The following is a 20,425-nucleotide window of genomic DNA, read 5'->3' as shown; positions in this document are numbered from 1 at the left end:
GAATAGGCATTTGTAGTAGAAGCATGTTGGGGGGAAAGTTTGTAGAATATTAGGGTAAAAAAGGAATCTGTATACACCCAGTACTGTTTCAATGTCCTGTAATTCCATCAGGGTCAGCAAACTGGAGTTTATCACTGAGAACAAGATCATTTTATCAGCTCTCAAAAAAGGCAAGTGAGAGAATTAAAAAAAAGGGGGGAGGGTAATGAGCTTGGTTTTAAAAATTAGATGTTTCTAGATTCAGTTAGACTGTAGATGTCACATTCAAATGTGATACTAATGAGCTGCTCCTTATCATATTTTAAAAGGTGACATGTTTATATTTCCTCTCCAGATATTGATGAATGTAAGGTCATGCCAAATCTGTGTAGAAATGGCCAGTGCATCAACACAATGGGTTCCTTCAGATGCTTTTGTAAAGTTGGCTACACCACTGAAATAAGTGGGACATCCTGTGTGGGTAAGGTTATCACTGTAATGCTTAGTACTTTTGCTAATCCAACAGATTTTTTTTTTAATGAAGTGTTTATTTTCATAGTGAAATTCCCAGGTAAATTCTTTAAAGCCTCAGACTACAAAAATTCTCTCTCTTCCTCTCTTCACAAAATACATTTTTGTCTTCACATTTAGTTTTGGGGAGCTCTGAGACCTGATTTAGGATATTACAGTTCAGCTAACCTAGTGGTATTTCAGCAACAACATGAATGAGATACCACTGAACTGGCCACTAACAAGACAAATCATGGTTTGGGGAATAAGCTTTTGGCGAGTAGAGGCTAATAATTAATTGCTCCAAAGGACATGTCAGGAAGTTACCATTAATTAAGACTAAAGGGATCATAAAGTAAGAGGCTTTGTCTTTAGAAATTAGTTTCACTGTTCTAGCTGATCCTCTAAGCAAATGCACTGTTGCTTCAGTTATCCACCCTCTCAGGTTATTTCATTGGTAGCTTGCATCTGTAAAGAAAAGGACAATTCGGCAGCATGGAAAGAATTATAAAAATAATTTGGAAAAATTAGAGTTATGCAGCTGTTCAGTAGCATCCTTGTAAGTAACTGAATATTTTTACTAATTACTGATTCTCCTACTTAGATCTTGATGAATGCTCCCAGTCTCCAAAACCATGCAACTTTATCTGCAAGAACTCAGAAGGAAGCTACCAGTGCTCATGTCCCCGTGGCTACATCCTGCAAGAGGATGGAAAGACATGTAAAGGTGAAGAAAGTTGTCAGTTACATCTAGCAATGGCTACTTTATAAATACTAGGGCTGTCAAGAGATTAAAAAAATTAATCGCTATTAAATCACACTGTTAAGCAATAATAGAATACCAGTTATTTAAATATTTTTGGATGTTTTCTACATTTTCAAATATATGGATTTCAATTACAACACAGAATACAAAGTGTACAGTGCTCACTTTGTATTTATATATGTGCATTGTAAAAAAAAACAAAATAGTATTTTTCAATTCACCGAATACAAGTACTGTAGTGCAATCTCTTTATAATGAAAGTTGAATTTACAAAATGTAGAATTATGTAGAAAAAAACCTTCAAAAATATTCAAAAAGCATTCAAAAATAAAACAATGTAAAATTTTAGAGCCTGCAAGTCCACTCAGTCCTACTTTTTGTTCAGCCAATTGCTCAAACAAGTTTGTTTACATTTGCAGAAGATAATGCTGTCCACTTCTTGTTTACAATGTCATCTGAAAGTGAGAACAGGCATTCTCATGGCACTGTTGTAGCCAGTGTTGCAAGATATTTATGTGCCAGATGCGCTAAAGATTCATATGTCCCTTCATGCGTCAACCACCATTCCAAGGGACATGCATCCATGCTGATGATTGGTTCTGCTCGATAACAATCCAAAGCAGTGCAGACTGACGCATTTTCATTATCTGAGTCCGATGCCACCAGCAAAAGGTTGATTTTCTTTTTTGGTGGTTCGTGTTCTGTAGTTTCTGCATCAGAGTGTTGCTCCTAATAAAGGGGAACAAGGAGACTTTTTATCAATACATTAGAAGCAAGAGGAAGACCAAAGACAGGGTAGGCCCACTGCTTAGTGAAGAGGGAGAAACAGTAACAGGAAACTTGGAAATGGCAGAGATGCTTAATGACTTCTTTGTTTCGGTCTTCACCGAGAAGTCTGTAGGAATGCCTAACATAGTGAATGCTAATGGGAAGGGGGTAGGTTTAGCAGATAAAATAAAAAAAGAACAAGTTAAAAATCACTTGGAAAAGTTAGATGCCTGCAAGTCACCAGGGCCTGATGAAATGCATCCTAGAATACTCAAGGAGCTAATAGAGGAGGTATCTGAGCCTCTAGCTATTATCTTTGGAAAATCATGGGAGACAGGAGAGATTCCAGAAGACTGGAAAAGGGCAAATATAGTGCCCATCTATAAAAAGGGAAATAAAAACAACCCAGGAAACTACAGACCAGTTAGTTTAACTTCTGTGCCAGGGAAGATAATGGAGCAAGTAATTAAGGAAATCATCTGCAAACACTTGGAAGGTGGTAAAGTGATAGGGAACAGCCAGCATGGATTTGTAAAGAACAAATCATGTCAAACCAATCTGATAGCTTTCTTTGATAGGATAACGAGTCTTGTGGATAAGGGAGAAGCTGTGGATGTGGTATACCTAGACTTTAGTAAGGCATTTGATACGGTCTCGCATGATATTCTTATCGACAAACTAGGCAAATACAATTTAGATGGGGCTACTATAAGGTGGGTGCATAACTGGCTGGATAACCGTACTCAGAGAGTTGTTATTAATGGTTCCCAATCCTGCTGGAAAGGCATAACGAGTGGGGTTCCGCAGGGGTCTGTTTTGGGACTGGCTCTGTTCAATATCTTCATTAACGACTTAGATATTGACATAGAAAGTACGCTTATTAAGTTTGCGGATGATACCAAACTGGGAGGGATTGCAACTGCTTTGGAGGACAGGGTCATAATTCAAAATGATCTGGACAAATTGGAGAAATGGTCTGAGTTAAACAGGATGAAGTTTAACAAAGACAAATGCAAAGTGCTCCACTTAGGAAGAAAAAATCAGTTTCACACATACAGAATGGGAAGAGACTGTCTAGGAAGGAGTACGGCAGAAAGGGATCTAGGGGTTATAGTGGACCACAAGCTAAATATGAGTCAACAGTGTGATGCTGTTGCAAAAAAAGCAAACATGATTCTGGGATGTATTAACAGGTGTGTTGTGAGCAAGACACGAGAAGTCATTCTTCCGCTCTACTCTGCTCTGGTTAGGCCTCAGCTGGAGTACTGTGTCCAGTTCTGGGCACCGCATTTCAAGAAAGATGTGGAGAAATTGGAAAGGGTCCAGAGAAGAGCAACAAGAATGATTAAAGGTCTTGAGAACATGACCTATGAAGGAAGGCTGAAAGAATTGGGTTTGTTTAGTTTGGAAAAGAGAAGAGTGAGAGGGGACATGATAGCAGTTTTCAGGTATCTAAAAGGGTGTCATAAGGAGGAGGGAGAAAAGTTGTTCACCTTAGCCTCTGAGGATAGAACACGAAGCAATGGGCTTAAACTGCAGCAAGGGAGGTCTAGGTTGGACATTAGGAAAAAGTTCCTAACTGTCAGGGTGGTTAAACACTGGAATAAATTGCCTAGGGAGGTTGTGGAATCTCCATCTCTGGAGATATTTAAGAGTAGGTTTGATAGACATTTATCAGGGATGGTCTAGACAGTATTTGGCCCTGCCATGCGGGCAGGGGACTGGACTCGATGACCTCTCGAGGTCCCTTCCAGTCCTAGAATCTATGAATCTATGAAAGACTTCTGAAAGCATGCTCCACTCCCCATCCCTCTCAGATTTTGGAAGGCACTTCAGATTCTTAATCCTTGGGTCAAATGCTGTATCTATCTTTAGAAATGTCACACTGGTACCTTCTTTGCGTTTTGTCAAAGTGTCCTTAAAATGAACAACATGTGCTGGGTCATCATCTGAGACCGCTATAACATGAAATATATGGCAGAATGCGGGTAAAACAGAGCAGAGCACATACAATTCTCCCCCAAGGAGTTCAGTCACAAATTTAATTAATGCATTTTTTTTTAAACGAGCGTCATCAGCATGGAAGCATGAAGGGGCATACGAATGTTTAGCATATCTGGCACATAAAGACCTTGCAATGCCAGCTACCAAAGTGCCATGCAAATGCCTGTTCTCACTTCCTGGTGACATTGTAAATAAGAAGAGGGCACCATTATCTCCTGTAAATGTAAACAAACTTGTTTGTCTTAGCGATTGGCTGAACAAGAAGTAGGACTGAGTGGACTTGTAGGCTCTGAAGTTTAACATTGTTTTGTTTTTGAGTGCAGTTATGTAACAAACAAAAAAATCTACATTTGTAAATTTCACTTTCACGACAGAGATTGCACTACAGTACTTGTATGAGGTGAATTGAAAAATACTATTTCTTTTGTTTATCATTTTTACAGTGCAAATATTTAGAATAATAATATATAGTTTGATTTCAATTGCAACACAGAATACAATATATATGAAAATGTAGAAAAACATCCAAAATATTTAATACATTTCAGCTGGTATTCTATTGTTTAACAGTTTGATTAAAAATGTTTAATTGTGGTTAATTGACAGCCCTAATAAATACCCTCAACTCCAAGAAGTGATATAACAGCTGCAGCTCCCAGGGAAATCTCTGGTCCAAAGTCAGTGGTGATATAGAAGGTGGTATATGTTGCATGTCAGGTATAAGTGGCATACAACTTTCAGGAATTCGGCATTCAACTCGGTATAAAACAGGTATAAGTTGGATTTAAAAAAAAAAAAAAAAGATAGAATGACTCAGAAAAAGCCTTGCACCAATTCCAACTGCAGTAGGAAGCGAATGCTAATTTACTTTAGGTGCACGATGGTCAGAAAATGAGTGGCTGTAATGGTCCCTCGCTCTCCCACTCGGAGGGAGGCCACTCAGGTTGGTCCTGTCTGGCCAGGACCAGAGTCTGCAGGACAGCCAAGAGCCACAATAGGGCTGGGCGATCACTAGTCACTGTCAGGCTTTAGCCTGGGTTTGGATGGCTCAAGCTGTCAGCCCTTAAACAGAGTCTATCAGGGCTGGCTTGGGTCTGGGCAGAGCTCAGGCAGCCAGCAAACTGTCCATGGGGGGTGAGCCGGTAAGGGAGGCTCCTTCCTCAGGGCTAGAGCCTTCCTGCATAGTGTAGGGAGTCAGCCACCCCAGGGTGGGGTGGCAGGGGGACGCGGGCCCACGCTACTCCACTGCGTCCCAGCCCAGGCAGAGGCAGGATTGGCTGCCCCTGCGTCGGCGGGGATGCAGCTGCAACACGCCGATGGAGCCATGCCTGGCTCTGCAGCTGGCTGCTCTGTGGCTGTCCCTGAGCCACTTCCTGCCTCCCCGGGGTTTGTACCTGTAGCCTCAAGGCCTCCTCTGGCTCCTCCAGGTACACGGCAGCAGGCACTCTGGGACAGTCCTCGTCAGCTTCTGAGGATCGGGAACAGGCAGGCATAGGTTCCCCTCTGGGCCGCAGCGGAATGGGTGGAGCGTCGTCCTCCTCCGCAGGCTCTGCCCCAACTGTGCTGCAAGGCCTGCCTTTTATACTTCTGGTGGGGGGGGGGCGATCTAGGCTCCACCCTCCAAAGGGAGTGTAATCGTCCCTCGCTCGGAGGGAGGCCAGTCGGCCTCACTACAGTGGCTAAGAGGCCTGATTTGCCACTCCATTACACTAGTTCTACGTGTGTAACTTTGTTAACTTCAAGTTGTATTAACACCAATTTTTATGCTGGTGTAAATAAGAGTAGAGAATCAGGGATAACACTATTTAACTTGCTCCAGCATGTACCTCCCTGATGAATACAGATTTAAGCTTCAAGTGATAAAAAAAATTATTAAGTTAAAAAGGAACTACTTTCAAATGATCTTTTTAAAGAGAACAAATATGGTTAAATCTTTTTCACTGAGTCTTACTAAGATAAATCTGCTACTTTCAGATCTTGATGAATGTCAAACCAAACAACACAACTGCCAGTTCCTCTGTGTCAACACTCTTGGGGGCTTCACATGTAAATGTCCACCAGGCTTCACTCAACATCATACTGCTTGTATTGGTAAGAACACTTCAACACAAAGTTTTCGTACATTTCTCTTTGTTATAAAAACAAGGGCAATACTTAATATGAGCCTTTTGATCTATTTATTTTGTACCACAGATTTAATATTAATACACAGATGGAGAGAATTTTATTTCTCAGTAGTTCAAAAAGGCAGATAATTATGAAAAGCAAAAATATCTGAAGCTCATCTACAATAAGCATTTTTGTAGTGACTATTTGTAGGTAGTTTCTAAATGTAACCACATAGAGACAGAGGTAAAATATTAAAATCTGACTTAAAAAAAAAAAAAAGCAATCAAAAACAGATTAAAGATTTTTCTTTCCCTTGATAGCTACAGATGTCTTTTAAAAATTTTTGCATATATGTCTTACCAATTAAAGCCATCCTCATCTGTAGTGTACAGTGGGCCAAATGTTCAAAAGACCATCCTCCTTTTTCCTCACCCAGTCTGTACCTGTATTTTGCACCAGAGACTGAATCACAGTACAAGCACAAATATTTGAGTACTTACGGCTCTAAATCTGCAAATTAAGTAATTAGACTTGCAAGTTTAGTAGGTGCAAACTACTCTGTATGTGTAACCTCTTAATCCCATCCCTTATGTACTTTCTTTCTCCTCCTGTACACGTATACTTTTTTTTTTAATCACTGCATTTTTTTTCTAGATAACAATGAGTGTGGTTCACAGCCATCACTTTGTGGATCAAAAGGAATCTGTCAAAACACTCCTGGAAGTTTCAGCTGTGAGTGTCAGAGAGGCTTCTCTCTGGATTCTACTGGATTAAACTGTGAAGGTAAATTTTGAAGGCCATACCTTCTCTGCTAAGGCAGAAATCTGCAGTTCTTTCTTACGTGAGTAGTTGTACTGAGGTCAAATGGAGTATTTGCATGAGTTGTAGCATCAGGCCGTTAGCCTTAGAGTAGACATATGAAAAAAAAAAAAAAACAGGAACGTAGTTCAGAAAATTTGTATCGACAATTTGCTTATCCTACTGTTTTGTTGTACATACTCACAGTTCAATTTGCAAGTAGTATCATAAGCAGAACGCTGAGTACTCTGCAGCGCAACAGGCACTAACTCCCAGCTGTAGCCCCCACATTCCATTGCAACAGTAATGCATACTATCTCCATAAAATACCCTTCATTCCTGCCCCCCCCCCCACAACCTGCAAACACACCCAGTCTATCTCATCACTGAAAATACTCAAAAAAGACATATATGACTATTATTTCTAAAGCTAAGGTCTGGTCTACACGGGGGGGGGGGGGGGGGGTGGAAATCTATCTAAGTTACACAACTTCAGCTATGTGAATAATGTACTTAGATCTGTCTACTCACTGCGGTGAGTCGACTGCTGACACTCCCCCGTTGACTCCGCATGCGCCTCTCACTCCGGTGGAGTACTGGAGTCGCTGGGAGAGCGTTCAGCAGTCAATTTATCGCATCTAGACTAGATGCGATAAATCGACTCCCATTGGATCGATCGCTGCCGCGCTCAGAAACAGCTTCCCAGCCCCTCTTCCCATGTGCACCAAGGAAGTGGGGAGCAATTTATTTCCTCGGTTACTGCACATTTTTTTTCAAGCAGCCTAACTGCTTGCCTACACTCCTGGGAGCAGCTGGACTCCAGTTCTGGCTCCATGGAGCAGTGAAAATATTTAACAGGAACATTTTGGTTTCAATTTCGCAACTCAAACAAATGTTCAGTTTGGAAATTGTCAAAACACCACATTTTGACATTTTTAAATGGAAAATTTTCTGTTTTCTGTTTCAAGACAAAATTTACACAAATTAGAGTAATTTTTGTAAATGATTTAAATTCAAAGTTTCAGTTGACCCAAACCAACATTTTTTCCAATTTTCTGTTCACAAAAATATGGTATTTCAACTTGCCGTCCCAATTCCAAATGGGAAAACGATTTCCTGACAAGCTCTAACTGAAAACCAGTTCCTTTGTAGGAAAATTAGAGCATAGGTGGCAGCTGCAGCCAGATCCCAACAGGGCAGCACAAGACAGCAAAGTGAAAAGTTCCACGGCAGACATGCTGAACTCTCTGGCGTCTTGAAAAAATGCCAAATTCCATCGCTATTATTTTAGGCTCTCTGCAGGCGACACTGCATCAGTTAATCTTAAAAAATTGAACAGATTATAATCTTCACAACCATAAACACTAGAAATATTCTATTTTATATGAAAGTTGGGATTCTGAAGTACTTTTCCACAGGAATCTTGGAATATGCATGGCCCCTGGGGTAGGGTTTTAGCTTGAAATGTGTGACAATAAAACTTTTTAGAATATGATGAAAAGTGTTTTCCCAGTCACTGTTTATAAATGTCCGAATAGGAAGAGTCGGAGTCTCTTGTTAAGGTGTTCTAAACTAATGTTTCACCCCTTTTTTCTACAAGATAAATATCATGCGAGTGCTCTTTTTTGCTAATAGTGAATATGATGCTAGCCATTTATTTACACAAGGGTGGGGGTTTTACAGTGTAAATACTACACACTTACAAGGTAAATACACAAAAGCTAGAGCAATTAAAAAAGACTGCAGTTCAATCACCACAAACAATATTTGAGTTTTGAGCACTGCAAGTCTGCCTCAAATTTTTGGAGATCACGTGTAGTAAATTACATTTCTAATGACAAGACAGAGAAATCTAGTTGGGAGTTTGATAGTCTAGTGAACACAGTATGCTTTCCCTGACATTTGTTAGGCTGCTTACAACTTGCTGTTAGGTGAAACTTTTAATGAATATACGTATTTTTTTAAAATAGGAGACTTTCATACAGAAGTGTTTTCTTGCCTTCTCTTTTCCCTTATGGCCGTCCCCTTCACCTTTCTTCGCACATAGCTCGGGAACCTTTTAATTTGGCTTTCCTTACTGGTATAGGTAGACAAATTAGACCACCTCTGTCCTTATCTTACGTTTGTATTTCTAAGTGCCTTTCAAACTAGCAACAACAACAACAACAACAAAAGTCCTTGCAAAGCTAGTTATTGGAAACTAGATGTATGCCCAAAGATTTGTACTTTAAACTTTGAAATCTAAATGGACACGGGTGTTCCAGAAACCATAATGAAAAACTAAGAATCCCTCTTGTGACTGGCAGTCTAGAAAAGTCTTGTCCCAATTCTGGAGGAAGTTCTGATAATATTATTTAATGATTCTAGATCTACAATTATTGTGCTATAGTTTAAGAGTTCTACAGCGTTTGTGGAAGTCTGCATAGCAGTCCTGCAAATTCCTGCACACTTCCCTCACAACTGCCATTCGTAGGTTCCCCTCTATTGAAGCAAAACATCCCAGATGCATTACTATGTTCAAAGGCTTTGCTTTCAATTCAGACAGCATATTGGAACATAGGCAAGAAGCTCCTAATGAAAGCTGCAAAAAAAAAAAAAAAAAAAAAAAATCTGGATTTGCACCCCAGATGCACACAATGGTCATAAAGGGTAAAATTTCCAAAAACCACCCAAGTGACTTAAGAGCCTATGTGCCTGACTCACTTTTGAAAAATGGGACTTAGACTCCTAAATCATGTAAGCACTTCTCAAAATTTTATGGAGCTCCTGAACTCCATGGCACATTGAAAACCCTGCAGTTTGTCCTATGCGCATTCAATGTTTTTCAAGCCGCTGGATAGTTTATACAGCAATTACATAACTTGATAATCACACTTAATGGATGTAATAGTTATCTTAAGAAACATAGTTACTGAAGTAACAAATCTTAAAGAAAACATGGGGATTGTGCCCTATAGAACCCAGTCCTGGTAGGTCTGAACACCGGCCTCCCAGGAAACACTCAGCACTTTGCAGGGTCAGGTCCTATGCATGTATCCAATATTTACCAAATACACCATGTGCAGTTACCGTGTATGGGCCCAGTCTTGCAACTCTTACTAAAGCAAATATTTCCATAAGCTTCATCTGAACTTACTAGTGTGTGTAAGGAGCCAAATTACGGCTGCAGCATCAAGCTTGGGTGAAGAATCTTCTATGGATAAAGTATGGTCCTTTAATTACAGTTATTGAATTAAGTTGCGTGTGGTGGTGGGGTTGGTTTGCTTACTTGTCTGCAGTTTGTGCAACCATCGCTTCTTCCACATTTTGTTGTTGTTGTTTGGGTTTTTTTTGGCAGATGTGAATGAATGTGATGGAAACCATAGGTGCCAACATGGCTGCCAGAACATCCTGGGTGGCTACAGATGTGGGTGCCCACAAGGGTACATTCAACATTATCAGTGGAATCAGTGTGTTGGTAAGAATAATCTCCTTTTGATGCAGTAGTCCAGAAGTTTACATAACAATGACAAAATGCTCCGATTTTCAGAAACCCTATGAACATCTTTTAGGTTCAGCAGTACCTACTTCACTTCATTAAACTTGTGTAGCCCTTCTCTGACTTATGCAGTTGAAAGGGGTATAGTTACATAAAATCATGTCAGCTGACTGTTACTGCCTTGCAATGGGAGGAAAAGACATAGAAATTCAAGATAATTTCCACGGAAGGCCTGTAAAGCCCTTGCTAAGATATAGTTAGCACTTTAGCGCTTTACAGCTATTGACTTAATAGACACAGATAACCACAAATGTACAAACCTTTCAATTGATATATACAGCAGCAATAGAAGCAAATGAAATTAAATAAAGACAAAAGGTTAACTATAAGGATTTCTCCCCCACGCACTCAGGATTCTGTAAAACAGAATTAGCAAGAATACAATAAAAACATAATAGAACACCACGTTTTTCAAATACAAAGACAAATAGATTATGTGATCCATATATCTTTTAAGGGCAAGAAGGGAAGGAAAGATGATCAAATGTAAGGTCAGCAGTGCCCACTCAATATTTTTGGGAGAAAAACTGTTTTTTAGAAGTGGGGAAGGATGAAATTACATAACATCATAAGAATATAACTTTACTTCTAAATCACAGATTCATATCTATCCCAAGGTTTATAATGAGCAAGAGATTTTTCCTTATGTAAAAATCCTATCTGGAATGGATGAAAGCAATATGGCTTAATGTAAATTCTATAGCAATCTACAGAAATGAGTACAAATGTCACCTCTCTCTGTGCTTTTTTAAAAACCATCCTGTAGCAGGGATAAAAAAAAATTATGCCAGAGCTACATGTCAAAAGAAAATTATAACAGATAGTTACAAAAAGACCTATAGAAAACTAATAAGCAATTCTATATGATATTTCCATAAGGTTTACCATTAGGCATCTGTTTGTTTGGTAATCTATGGCAGTGGTTTTCAACCTTTTTTCATTTGCGGATCCCTAAAATATTTCGAATGAAGGTATGGATCCCTTCTTAGATGTAGTCTGCAGACCCCCAGGGGTACCGCAGACCACAGTTTGAAAACCACTAATCTATGGTATAGGGAATGAGTTGGTGTTTTCAGTCTAGTAGAGAAGTCAAGAACTGAATGTGAATGACTAAAGAGGCAGTTATTCTAGCCATTTGAAGTATTTTGGTTCATATTCCACAGCCCATTCTGTATCTGTTCTCATAAGAAACAGAGGATATTAGCATCCAGGACTGTCAGGCCAATAGTTGCACACAATTCACTTTTCAAAGAACTAAAGATGCATAAAGTATACCGCATTTAATTTAAAGGATAAAAAGGATCTCAGAAATGCTTATATTGATCAGATTGCTAGTTTTTCGAGTAGTTTTAAGGTATCCACTTATAATAAAAGTTTACATTTTTACAATAAAAGGTGTTTTATCCGGCACTTCACCAACCAGAAAGCTCTATAAACCAGCATTTCTGATCTTCATTGAAATTCCAGTTTATAGGCCGGTTGCCAGTTAAGTAAGAGGGAGGGAGTTTGCGTGCAGGAGGGAGTGCGGGGCTGGAGTGTGGAGTGCGGAGCCTCGCCCCAAGTGCTGCCGCCGCAGCTCCCATTGGCTGGGAACCGGGGCCAATGGGAGCTGCAGGGGCAGTAGGCAGCGCACAGAGCCACCTGCTGTGCACCTAGGAGCAGCCAGGGAACCACCTCAGGTGAGCGCCTCCCGAATCCGGCAACCCTCAACTCCTCCCGCACCCCAACCCCCTGCCCCAAGCCTCCTCCTGCACCCAAACTCCCTCCCCAAGCCTGCACTCCACACCCCAATCCCCAGCCCTGCACCCCCCTCCCTCCCTCTTAGTTAACTGGCATTTTTCACTTACCAGCACCCCCCATTCTCCAACATGCCGGATAAAACAGCTTTTACTGTATATTGTAGATAAAAGAATCAAATAGCATGAAAATAAGAAACTGGAGGATTGATAAATATTTCACATTGTTTTTATAAATTACAAAAATGGATACGCATTATAGAAAGAAATGGGAAATTTAAAAACTAGTGTACAAATGACACCAAAAATGATTTTTAAAATACCAGAAACTTCAATTTTGCAAAGCCAGACATCAGAACAGCAAGAAGAGTGTAAAGAAATGGGACAGCAACAATGTTCAGTTCAAGAGAATGCAATAGGATCTGGAATACCATCTCTAGATACCATTTGAAAGAGCTCTGAGAAACTTTCAGTATCTGGTGAGGAGTTATTTAACATCCTAAAAGGGAGTAGAGAACCTAATAAAGTGGGGAAACCTAATAAAAGTTCACTCACTTGATGCATTTATAGTCTCTAGCTATTCATGAACACTCCATTCATATGTGAAACCAGTTAGGTTCAAAAAGTTTAGAGCTTAAGGGACCTTGTCAATTTTTTTTTGTGGGGATGGGGGAGGGATTTACAAAGAATTGAATCATTTCCATTGCTCTGCTGCTGCTTTTTGTAGAGCATGTTTGTCTCTCCAGTGGACATTTTGAGTCTATCATGATTTGACTACAGTTATTGTGGTAATAGTTTGAAAATTCAGTTTAAAAATTTAATGAGACTCTCAACTATGGTAAAGAGTCAGATCATCATATGCTTTAAAATGACCTAATATAGATCTACAACAGGATATATCAGAGGGAAGTGAAGGCTCAAAAAAGTGCTAAATTCATGACGATGTTTAAAACAATCTAAGTATTACTTCAAGTATTATTCCTACGCACTGCAATTTCAAAAATTATTTTTCTATGGAATCCTTCATGTGGTGCACCTCAATGTAAACGATAAGATTAACTTCTATTACATGGTAATTTGTCTGCATACCACAGCTGCACAGACATGGAGAAATTCTTACTTTGTTATAAAAACAGCTTTTTCACCCTTGTTCATTTTGTTGCTGTATATCTGATTTGGTTTCCCAATTAGGAAAGACATTCCACATATAAATGTCAGATCTAATTATATCAGAACAACACAACCTGGTTACAAATCTACCAAATGTGCTTTTGTTGGCAACATTCCAGCTCTGCTAAACATAGCAATAAAATACCCAATAAACTTGTGCCAAATGTAATTTTTTGAAGCATTTTTAAAACCATGTGCTATTTAGGATATTTTAATGAACAGAGATATAGTATATCTGTATACATACTTTTAACTTGTTCATGCAGGATTCTGGTTTTACCTAATTTCTCTCCAGTGAGATACAAAGTAAATTGTGAACAAGGATTCTAGAGTCATGTTTAGTGAAGCTTGCCCTACCAACGTATCACACTCTCAGTGAGGAAAGAGCAAAGATGGCCTTGTGTTTTAAGGCACGGATTATGAAATTTCTGGTTGTGACTTGCAGTGTGTGTTTGAGTGGGTCAGTTATTTGCTCTGTGACTCAGTTCCCCAGCTGTAAAATGGGGATGTTAGTATTTCCCTACCTCCCAAAGGTTTTATAAGGATAATCCTTGGGAAGCACTCCAACACTGCAATGATTGGGCTAGATACATACCTCAATAGACTGACTTCCGTATCCAATGGATGAACATTCGTTGACTTGCGCAACAATCCATGTGGCAGATCAGAATGACACTGATGGCAGTCTTTTCTGAGAGAGAACCACCCAGTTTCCATAAAATCGAGATGAGGACAATTTACTTGATTATCCCCCAGTGTGCGCTCTTTTTACGTAAGGGTTTACTAAGAGCCGGTCAAAACAAATGAAAGAAGATGATGTCCCGTTGGAGATATATTCTTTGTAATGTATTAGTGTTCTGTGTTTTGAGAATTAGGGAGCTCTATAACCATGCCCAAACAGCCATCCCATTAATACTGTGTGTGAGAGAAGCACTGGTTTCTTTTAGAATATTCTAAATCCCCCACCCCCTCCAGAGTAAAATAGTTAAGATCATCCAGGTCCTGCAATAGAATTATGGGTGAAGCACTTAGTCTTTGCATGAACTCAAATGCCTTTATTTTAAGGCGGGAAAGCCACAAAAATATTCTTCTCCACTGCAGATTTATCCTCACCTAATAGTACCCTAGGGGAAATTGTGGTGTTACTGGGAAAAGAAAAAGAACAGCAAAGAACATGATCCTGAACTGGCTGAAAACATCTCAGTGGAAATTTGAGTTTATTACTTCCAAAATACAGAGTTGAGGGCCTCTGAAGCATTTGAAACCTAGCTCTTGTCAGAGAGAGAATATGGACTAGATGGACCAGTGGTGTAGCAATTTCTATGAGGGAGGCTGAGCCTCGGCTAAGTTGAATGTCAGGGGGAGAGGGGAGGCTTACAGCTTGCATTTGTAGTCAGAGTTCTAAATTGGGAAGGACTACATCTGGTACATGCCCAGGCCCTGTGTGGGGCACTAGAAATGCTAGCAATAAATATTTTTCCCTCCCTGGAAATCATAAGCTGTTTATGACTACAACCTGCCACGATGGTATCTTCTCATCTGGATAAACAATCTTTTATTTTGCTTATTAGATGAAAATGAATGTACCAACCCTAATGCTTGTGGCACTGCTTCCTGCTACAACACACTTGGAAGTTACAAGTGCGCTTGTCCATCTGGATTTTCTTATGACCAGTTCTCTAGTGCGTGCCATGATGTGAATGAGTGTTCCTCCACTAAAAACCCCTGCAATTACGGCTGTTCCAACACAGAAGGTGGTTATCTCTGTGGCTGCCCTCCTGGATACTACAGAGTTGGACAAGGGTGAGTCTCTTTCTCCCTCTCACAAACACTCTTCCTTCATAACACTTATGATGATTGTATAACACATTGTAATAAGTGGTCACCATAAAAAAGCAAGAGCTACCAAAGCAAGAGCTGCAGAAAACTCAGTTGGCAACAGAACTAGTGCAGGAGCAAACAGGGCCTCCAACACCTCTGCATGCTACAGTCCATACAACCCTATGGCAGTCTCTACAGTAGGCCTGAAGAAAGTGGAGGCAAAGACAAGCCAGGAAATGGAGCAAGGCCAGTGCATTTGGAGCCATGCAGATCCACTGGCCTGACCTACCTTGCAGGGTCATGTAGCAGGCCATAGGTGCTGCAGAAGTCACTGACGAGACACTGCACCAGTGCTATGTGCCTTGCCTCTGGGTTAGGGAAAGAATTCCAAGCCTATCTGCATAGTTCTTCTGTGTACCACCCATGTACTTAGGTTGTGCATAAGAACAAGGAATTGCCCTTATATATCTGTGGTACATAGGAAACCAAGTATTGGTTTGTGTGTGTTCACTGCAAAAGAGCATCATTTACATCTAGCATATGAGCAAAATTAAGTAATAGCTGTGATTTCCCCTTTTGATGGCAGTACATTGTGTATTTGGAGCACTTTCCCAAATGGTACGAGGATATTCCTCATCTAACTGTACTTTTCCTTTGAAGTAACATCTTTACAATGATTAGTAAGGAATTTCTATTGCACTGATCAACCCAAAGACAAAGCAGAAAAAAGAGAGAATGAATAATTCAAACTGAATATAATAGCCCATTGGCCTGAAATAGTCAGAACATTTACTTTGGATGCCAAATGTCCCGTTGGAGATATATTCTTTGTAATGTATTAGTGTTCTGTGTTTTGAGAATTAGGGAGCTCTATAATACATCCTTTGTTGAGCATGTTACACTATACAGGACAAATTTTAAAATATTATTCCACAGACATCTTGGGGGGAAATGGAGATATTGTGTAACAGTGTAAGGGGTTATGTGGGCTTACCTCCATCTAAATGAGGACATAAAACTGAAGTGAAAAGAAAAATGTTATCTGTCTATGAACATTTTGAGAAATGGGTCACTCATATGATCATCCCTATTCAACAGCCATTGTGTCTCAGGAATGGGATTTAACAAAGGCCAGTACCTCCCTCTGGGTGGAGATGTAGATGAAGAAAATGCTTTGTCCCCTGAAGCATGTTATGAATGCAAAATCAATGGCTACGCCAATAAAAACAGCAGGAAAAAAAGAAGTGTGAATGAAACTGAGCAAGCAGAGGTGAGTGAATACCGTAACGAACTAGCTAATATGTATACTTAACAGTCCTGGAATCAGAACTACTCCATGGTATGTCAAACACTACACAGCTGACACAAGGAGGAGTGAAGTTCTATCACCATAGTCATTTTGAAGTTCCAGATGACTATCTTGTACAGCATTCTGTAGTCACAACAGTGCGGGCTTACGTGGCCATCGAGTTTTTACAAGATGATGATTAGCTTCTAAACCTGAGCTATTTGTATATGTGTTTAAGGGTAAATTAATGATATTGTGATGTAATTGCCAATATCACAGAACCATACTTCTGGATCAGGCTCAAGACTTTCCTTAGTGTATTTCTGACAAATGGAGAAGGGGATCAGTGGTTGACTCCCACCTTAGGATGCATTTTGGGCATGTCTCCTTGTTGTTTTCAATTTTTATTGAGGTACCAAGAAGCCTTAGGGCAAAAGCACATCTGTTAGGTTACATAGCGCCAGTTTGGGAGACAGACTGCCCGTTGCAGTGTGTACCGCTCAAGAGCTTCCCCCTACCCCTTACAGCATCATGCAGAAAATCAGTGGTTATCTGCATTACAGGATGTTGTTTTATGGCAGTAATCCAACTGCTGAAAGCTGCAGTAATGAGAAACTATTGATTTGGTTTAAAAAAAAAAAAAAACAGCAACCAAGAGATATAAATCTTCTCATAGTTTTTACAAGGGCTCTGATTGAAGATGAAAAGCATTATGGACAATTAAAGTAAGTTTTTACTGCTAGATTTACATATGGTAGTAGTGACTAAGTTTCTTACATAAGCAAACTGTAGCGCTCCTCAGCCAGACCACCACCCTGACACAAGGAGTTAGCATTTCCACTCTCTGGTCCACAAAAGGTTGGTCATAGCATGGAAGTGGCCTCCACCACTTCCGGAGAGGAAGGCTGTTGCATAGCATTCTAGAGCATTGTTCCAATGTTGATCCATGGATTAGCTTTGATGGCAGTTTCTGAAGAGCTTGTTAGTGCTGCCATCCCTGCCTTACAAGGGGTTGTGTGTGGACTTGGCATAGTGACCAGAAAGTAGAATGTGGAATGAAAACATCTGAACTTTATCTAAATATCTCAGCGAAGAGAAGAGCCTTTTGTGCACGTCTAATATAAAGCATGTTATTGCTAAGGCGTCCCATGAAATAGTGGCAGAAAGAGGAGAATGAATTTCCTCATTTATATCTGGGGGAGGGGATAGTTAGCCACATTAACCATTGTAAGAGAAAAGTGGTTTCTTGCACTTGATACTTCTGATGATGATGTACAAACAGTTACCTGGTGACAGTATGGTACCCCTAGGTCATTACTTCACTCCTATCTAGTGTGTTCATCTTGTTACCAAGCTATCCAGTTATTTATGTTCCATTCATGGCAGTGGAACATACAAGCACCTTCCAAATAAAGTAAAAAATTCCCTCATACAGCATTAATTTTTCCATCTAGTTCACTGTACCCTAGTCTCGTTACTATAGCTCTCACATGGCAGTAAACCATATTGTTATCTGGTGCTATTAGCCTTATGTGAAATCCCCTAATTTCACTTTGGAATTTTCACAGCAAACAGAGTTTGGGTTTTTTGTTGTTGTTTAAACAAAATCTAAGTTGAGATCGTCTGGGTCCTGTTGGCTAGTAGCATGCCCGAGGTTCAGTGAACACCTTGTCGCAGCACCTGCAGCCACCCTCAATTTGCTTTACTTAACCACAGATTTAATCTACAGTGCATAATGGTATGTAGTGTGATAGGATTTCACCCTTTTTGAGCGCATCCTGTTCCCAGTTATAGATGCAGAAGGACTTGAACTGGTAAAGTTCTGCAGTGCAGCAGAGTGAGAACAATGGTAACCCAGTCATTTCCTGAGAAGTAAAGATCTATCAAAAAGAGAGAAGCAAGGAAAAGGCTTCCCAAAGAAGTCGCAGCCTTTTATAGCTCTTTCATTAGATGAAGAACAGTTTTCACCTACAACCACCTGCCTTTTGTTATAACAAAGCTATTAGATTAATTCATCTTTTTTTCCCCCTTATATGTATTCACATCAAACACACTGGGACAAATTCATGCCTGTACTAACTCCATTTGTGTTACATCAAAGCAAAAATTTCCCCCTTTGGGAGGATCAATTTGCTAGTAGTGCAGATTTTTTTTCACTGCTCTTATCACTGTCAGCTGCTGAACGTAGTTTCTCATAATGCCGGGATGTAGACTCTCACTGAAGCTTCTATACAGAAAACATTCTTCAAAGAACTTCCAGTATAGCGGTTCAGGGTTCCATAATCTTTCATATGGAAGTATGATCAGGTATTTAGAACAGGTTGGAAAGTGGGATACTTCTCATTTCTTTTCTGCAGAGTTAAACCAGTACTTTTTTTGGAGCAAGCATGAAATTATGTCAACTCTGAGGCAAGAGTGAAATCTGAACCTTTTGTGGACTTGGGTTTTACAGAATAATTAAAGTTACAGCACCGTGTGAGAAGCCTTAAAGATTTACAGGGTGTGTTATGTGGAACTGAGTAGATCTCCCAGCTGGAAAGGATTTATAAATGGCTTCTTTCACAGCTGCAGTTTTTGAGAGAGGAATTAAACTGTTACTAATCAAAGTCACTAACTTGCATTGCTTTAGGAATAATATAGAGCGTGTGTCTCTCTCCAACTATCCTTTCCTTCTCTTTCACTTCAGATTGAGCAGATTAGCTTGGAAAGCTTAGACATTGACTCTCCTTTGAAGATGAGGCTGAACTTCTCTGGACTTGGTAACAAAGAACACATTCTAGAATTCATGCCAGCCATACAGCCCCTTACGAACCATGTCCGCTATGTCATCTCCCACGGCAATGACTATGGCATCTTTCAAATCCATCAGAGGGATGGACTTAGTTATCTGCACACAGCTAAGAAAAAGTCAGTGCCTGGCACTTACACACTGGAAATCACTAGCATTCCTCTATACAAGAAGAAGGAGCTAAAGAAACTGGAAGATAGTAATGTGGACAACTACCTCCTAGGAGAGCTTGGAGAAGTGCTCAGAATGAGACTGTGGATTGAACTCTATTAGCCACCTCTTCTAGACTTAATCCAGTTCTTGAATCACTTCTGTTCATCTATTTATCCACCTGAGCATGTCTACTTTTCAAAAGCTTTAAGCAGTCAATGACTTAGAAGAAGAAGAAAAAAAAGACTTATCTTTCCATCCTGCCAAGACTGCAGAATGACCCTGGCAGGAGGAATGACTGACTCTGCCATGGTCAAAAGTTTGATTACAAGGGCAACCATGGTTACTGTATCCTTTATATAACCTCAATTTAAAGTATATTAAAACTAAAGTTCAAGAGGTCAACACATGGCACTAAATGGCACAAAAATGTGAACAATTTTTTCCTGTTAGCAGTCTGTAACACTTTGGGTATTTTGCTATAGGTGCTAATTAAAAAAATATAGATGTTTATTTATTTTAATGCAGTAATATATGGAGAAATTACAAACTATGTAAACAAAAGGGAAACATTTGTTTTTCTTTAGATATATAAATTTGAGCTATTTTAGAGGTATTCTTAAAAAAAAAAAAATCCAGTGGATTATTTGAAAAAGGTTTCCTTTTGTATGCCAGTTGTCCAAATACTTTTTAAAAAACATTTGCATGCTATTACCAGCTCTGATACCATCCTCTAAAAGACATTGAAAAGTACACTTCAAAAACGTTGAGTATTCAAAAAAAGTTTTAAATGACTAGAATTACAATATTAGGCTCTGTAAAGATGATCATATTTCACTGCCGGTCACTAGGACTATATTCTGTATCAGCCACCTGAAATAATGGAAGCTGAGGCACAACCACTGTAGCAAAATACCTTGACTGCTTGTGATACCATTACCATTGCAGGCCAACCTGTACTGTATTTCCTTCCGATAACCTCAAGGTACCACATGTGCTA

General features: G+C 39.7%; 1 protein-coding gene across 1 annotated transcript in view; it reads left to right on the top strand.

Annotated features, from left to right (window-relative positions):
• FBN2 (fibrillin 2) overlaps positions 1–19,548 on the top strand; it is a 260,834-nt gene extending 241,286 nt beyond the window's left edge. The window contains exons 58-65 of the mRNA XM_065406785.1: positions 335–460; positions 1,094–1,216; positions 6,002–6,118; positions 6,791–6,919; positions 10,272–10,391; positions 14,950–15,181; positions 16,298–16,469; positions 19,174–19,548. Coding sequence (XP_065262857.1) covers positions 335–460; positions 1,094–1,216; positions 6,002–6,118; positions 6,791–6,919; positions 10,272–10,391; positions 14,950–15,181; positions 16,298–16,469; positions 19,174–19,548 — 1,394 coding nt within the window. The remainder of the gene's footprint in view (positions 1–334; positions 461–1,093; positions 1,217–6,001; positions 6,119–6,790; positions 6,920–10,271; positions 10,392–14,949; positions 15,182–16,297; positions 16,470–19,173) is intronic.
• The last annotated feature ends 877 nt before the right edge of the window (positions 19,549–20,425 follow it).

The sequence above is a fragment of the Emys orbicularis genome, chromosome 6 (assembly GCF_028017835.1).
Source record: "Emys orbicularis isolate rEmyOrb1 chromosome 6, rEmyOrb1.hap1, whole genome shotgun sequence".
NCBI lineage: Eukaryota > Metazoa > Chordata > Testudines > Emydidae > Emys > Emys orbicularis.
The sequence above is the reverse complement of the archived record's forward strand: the minus strand, read 5'-3'. Positions and strand labels throughout refer to the sequence as shown.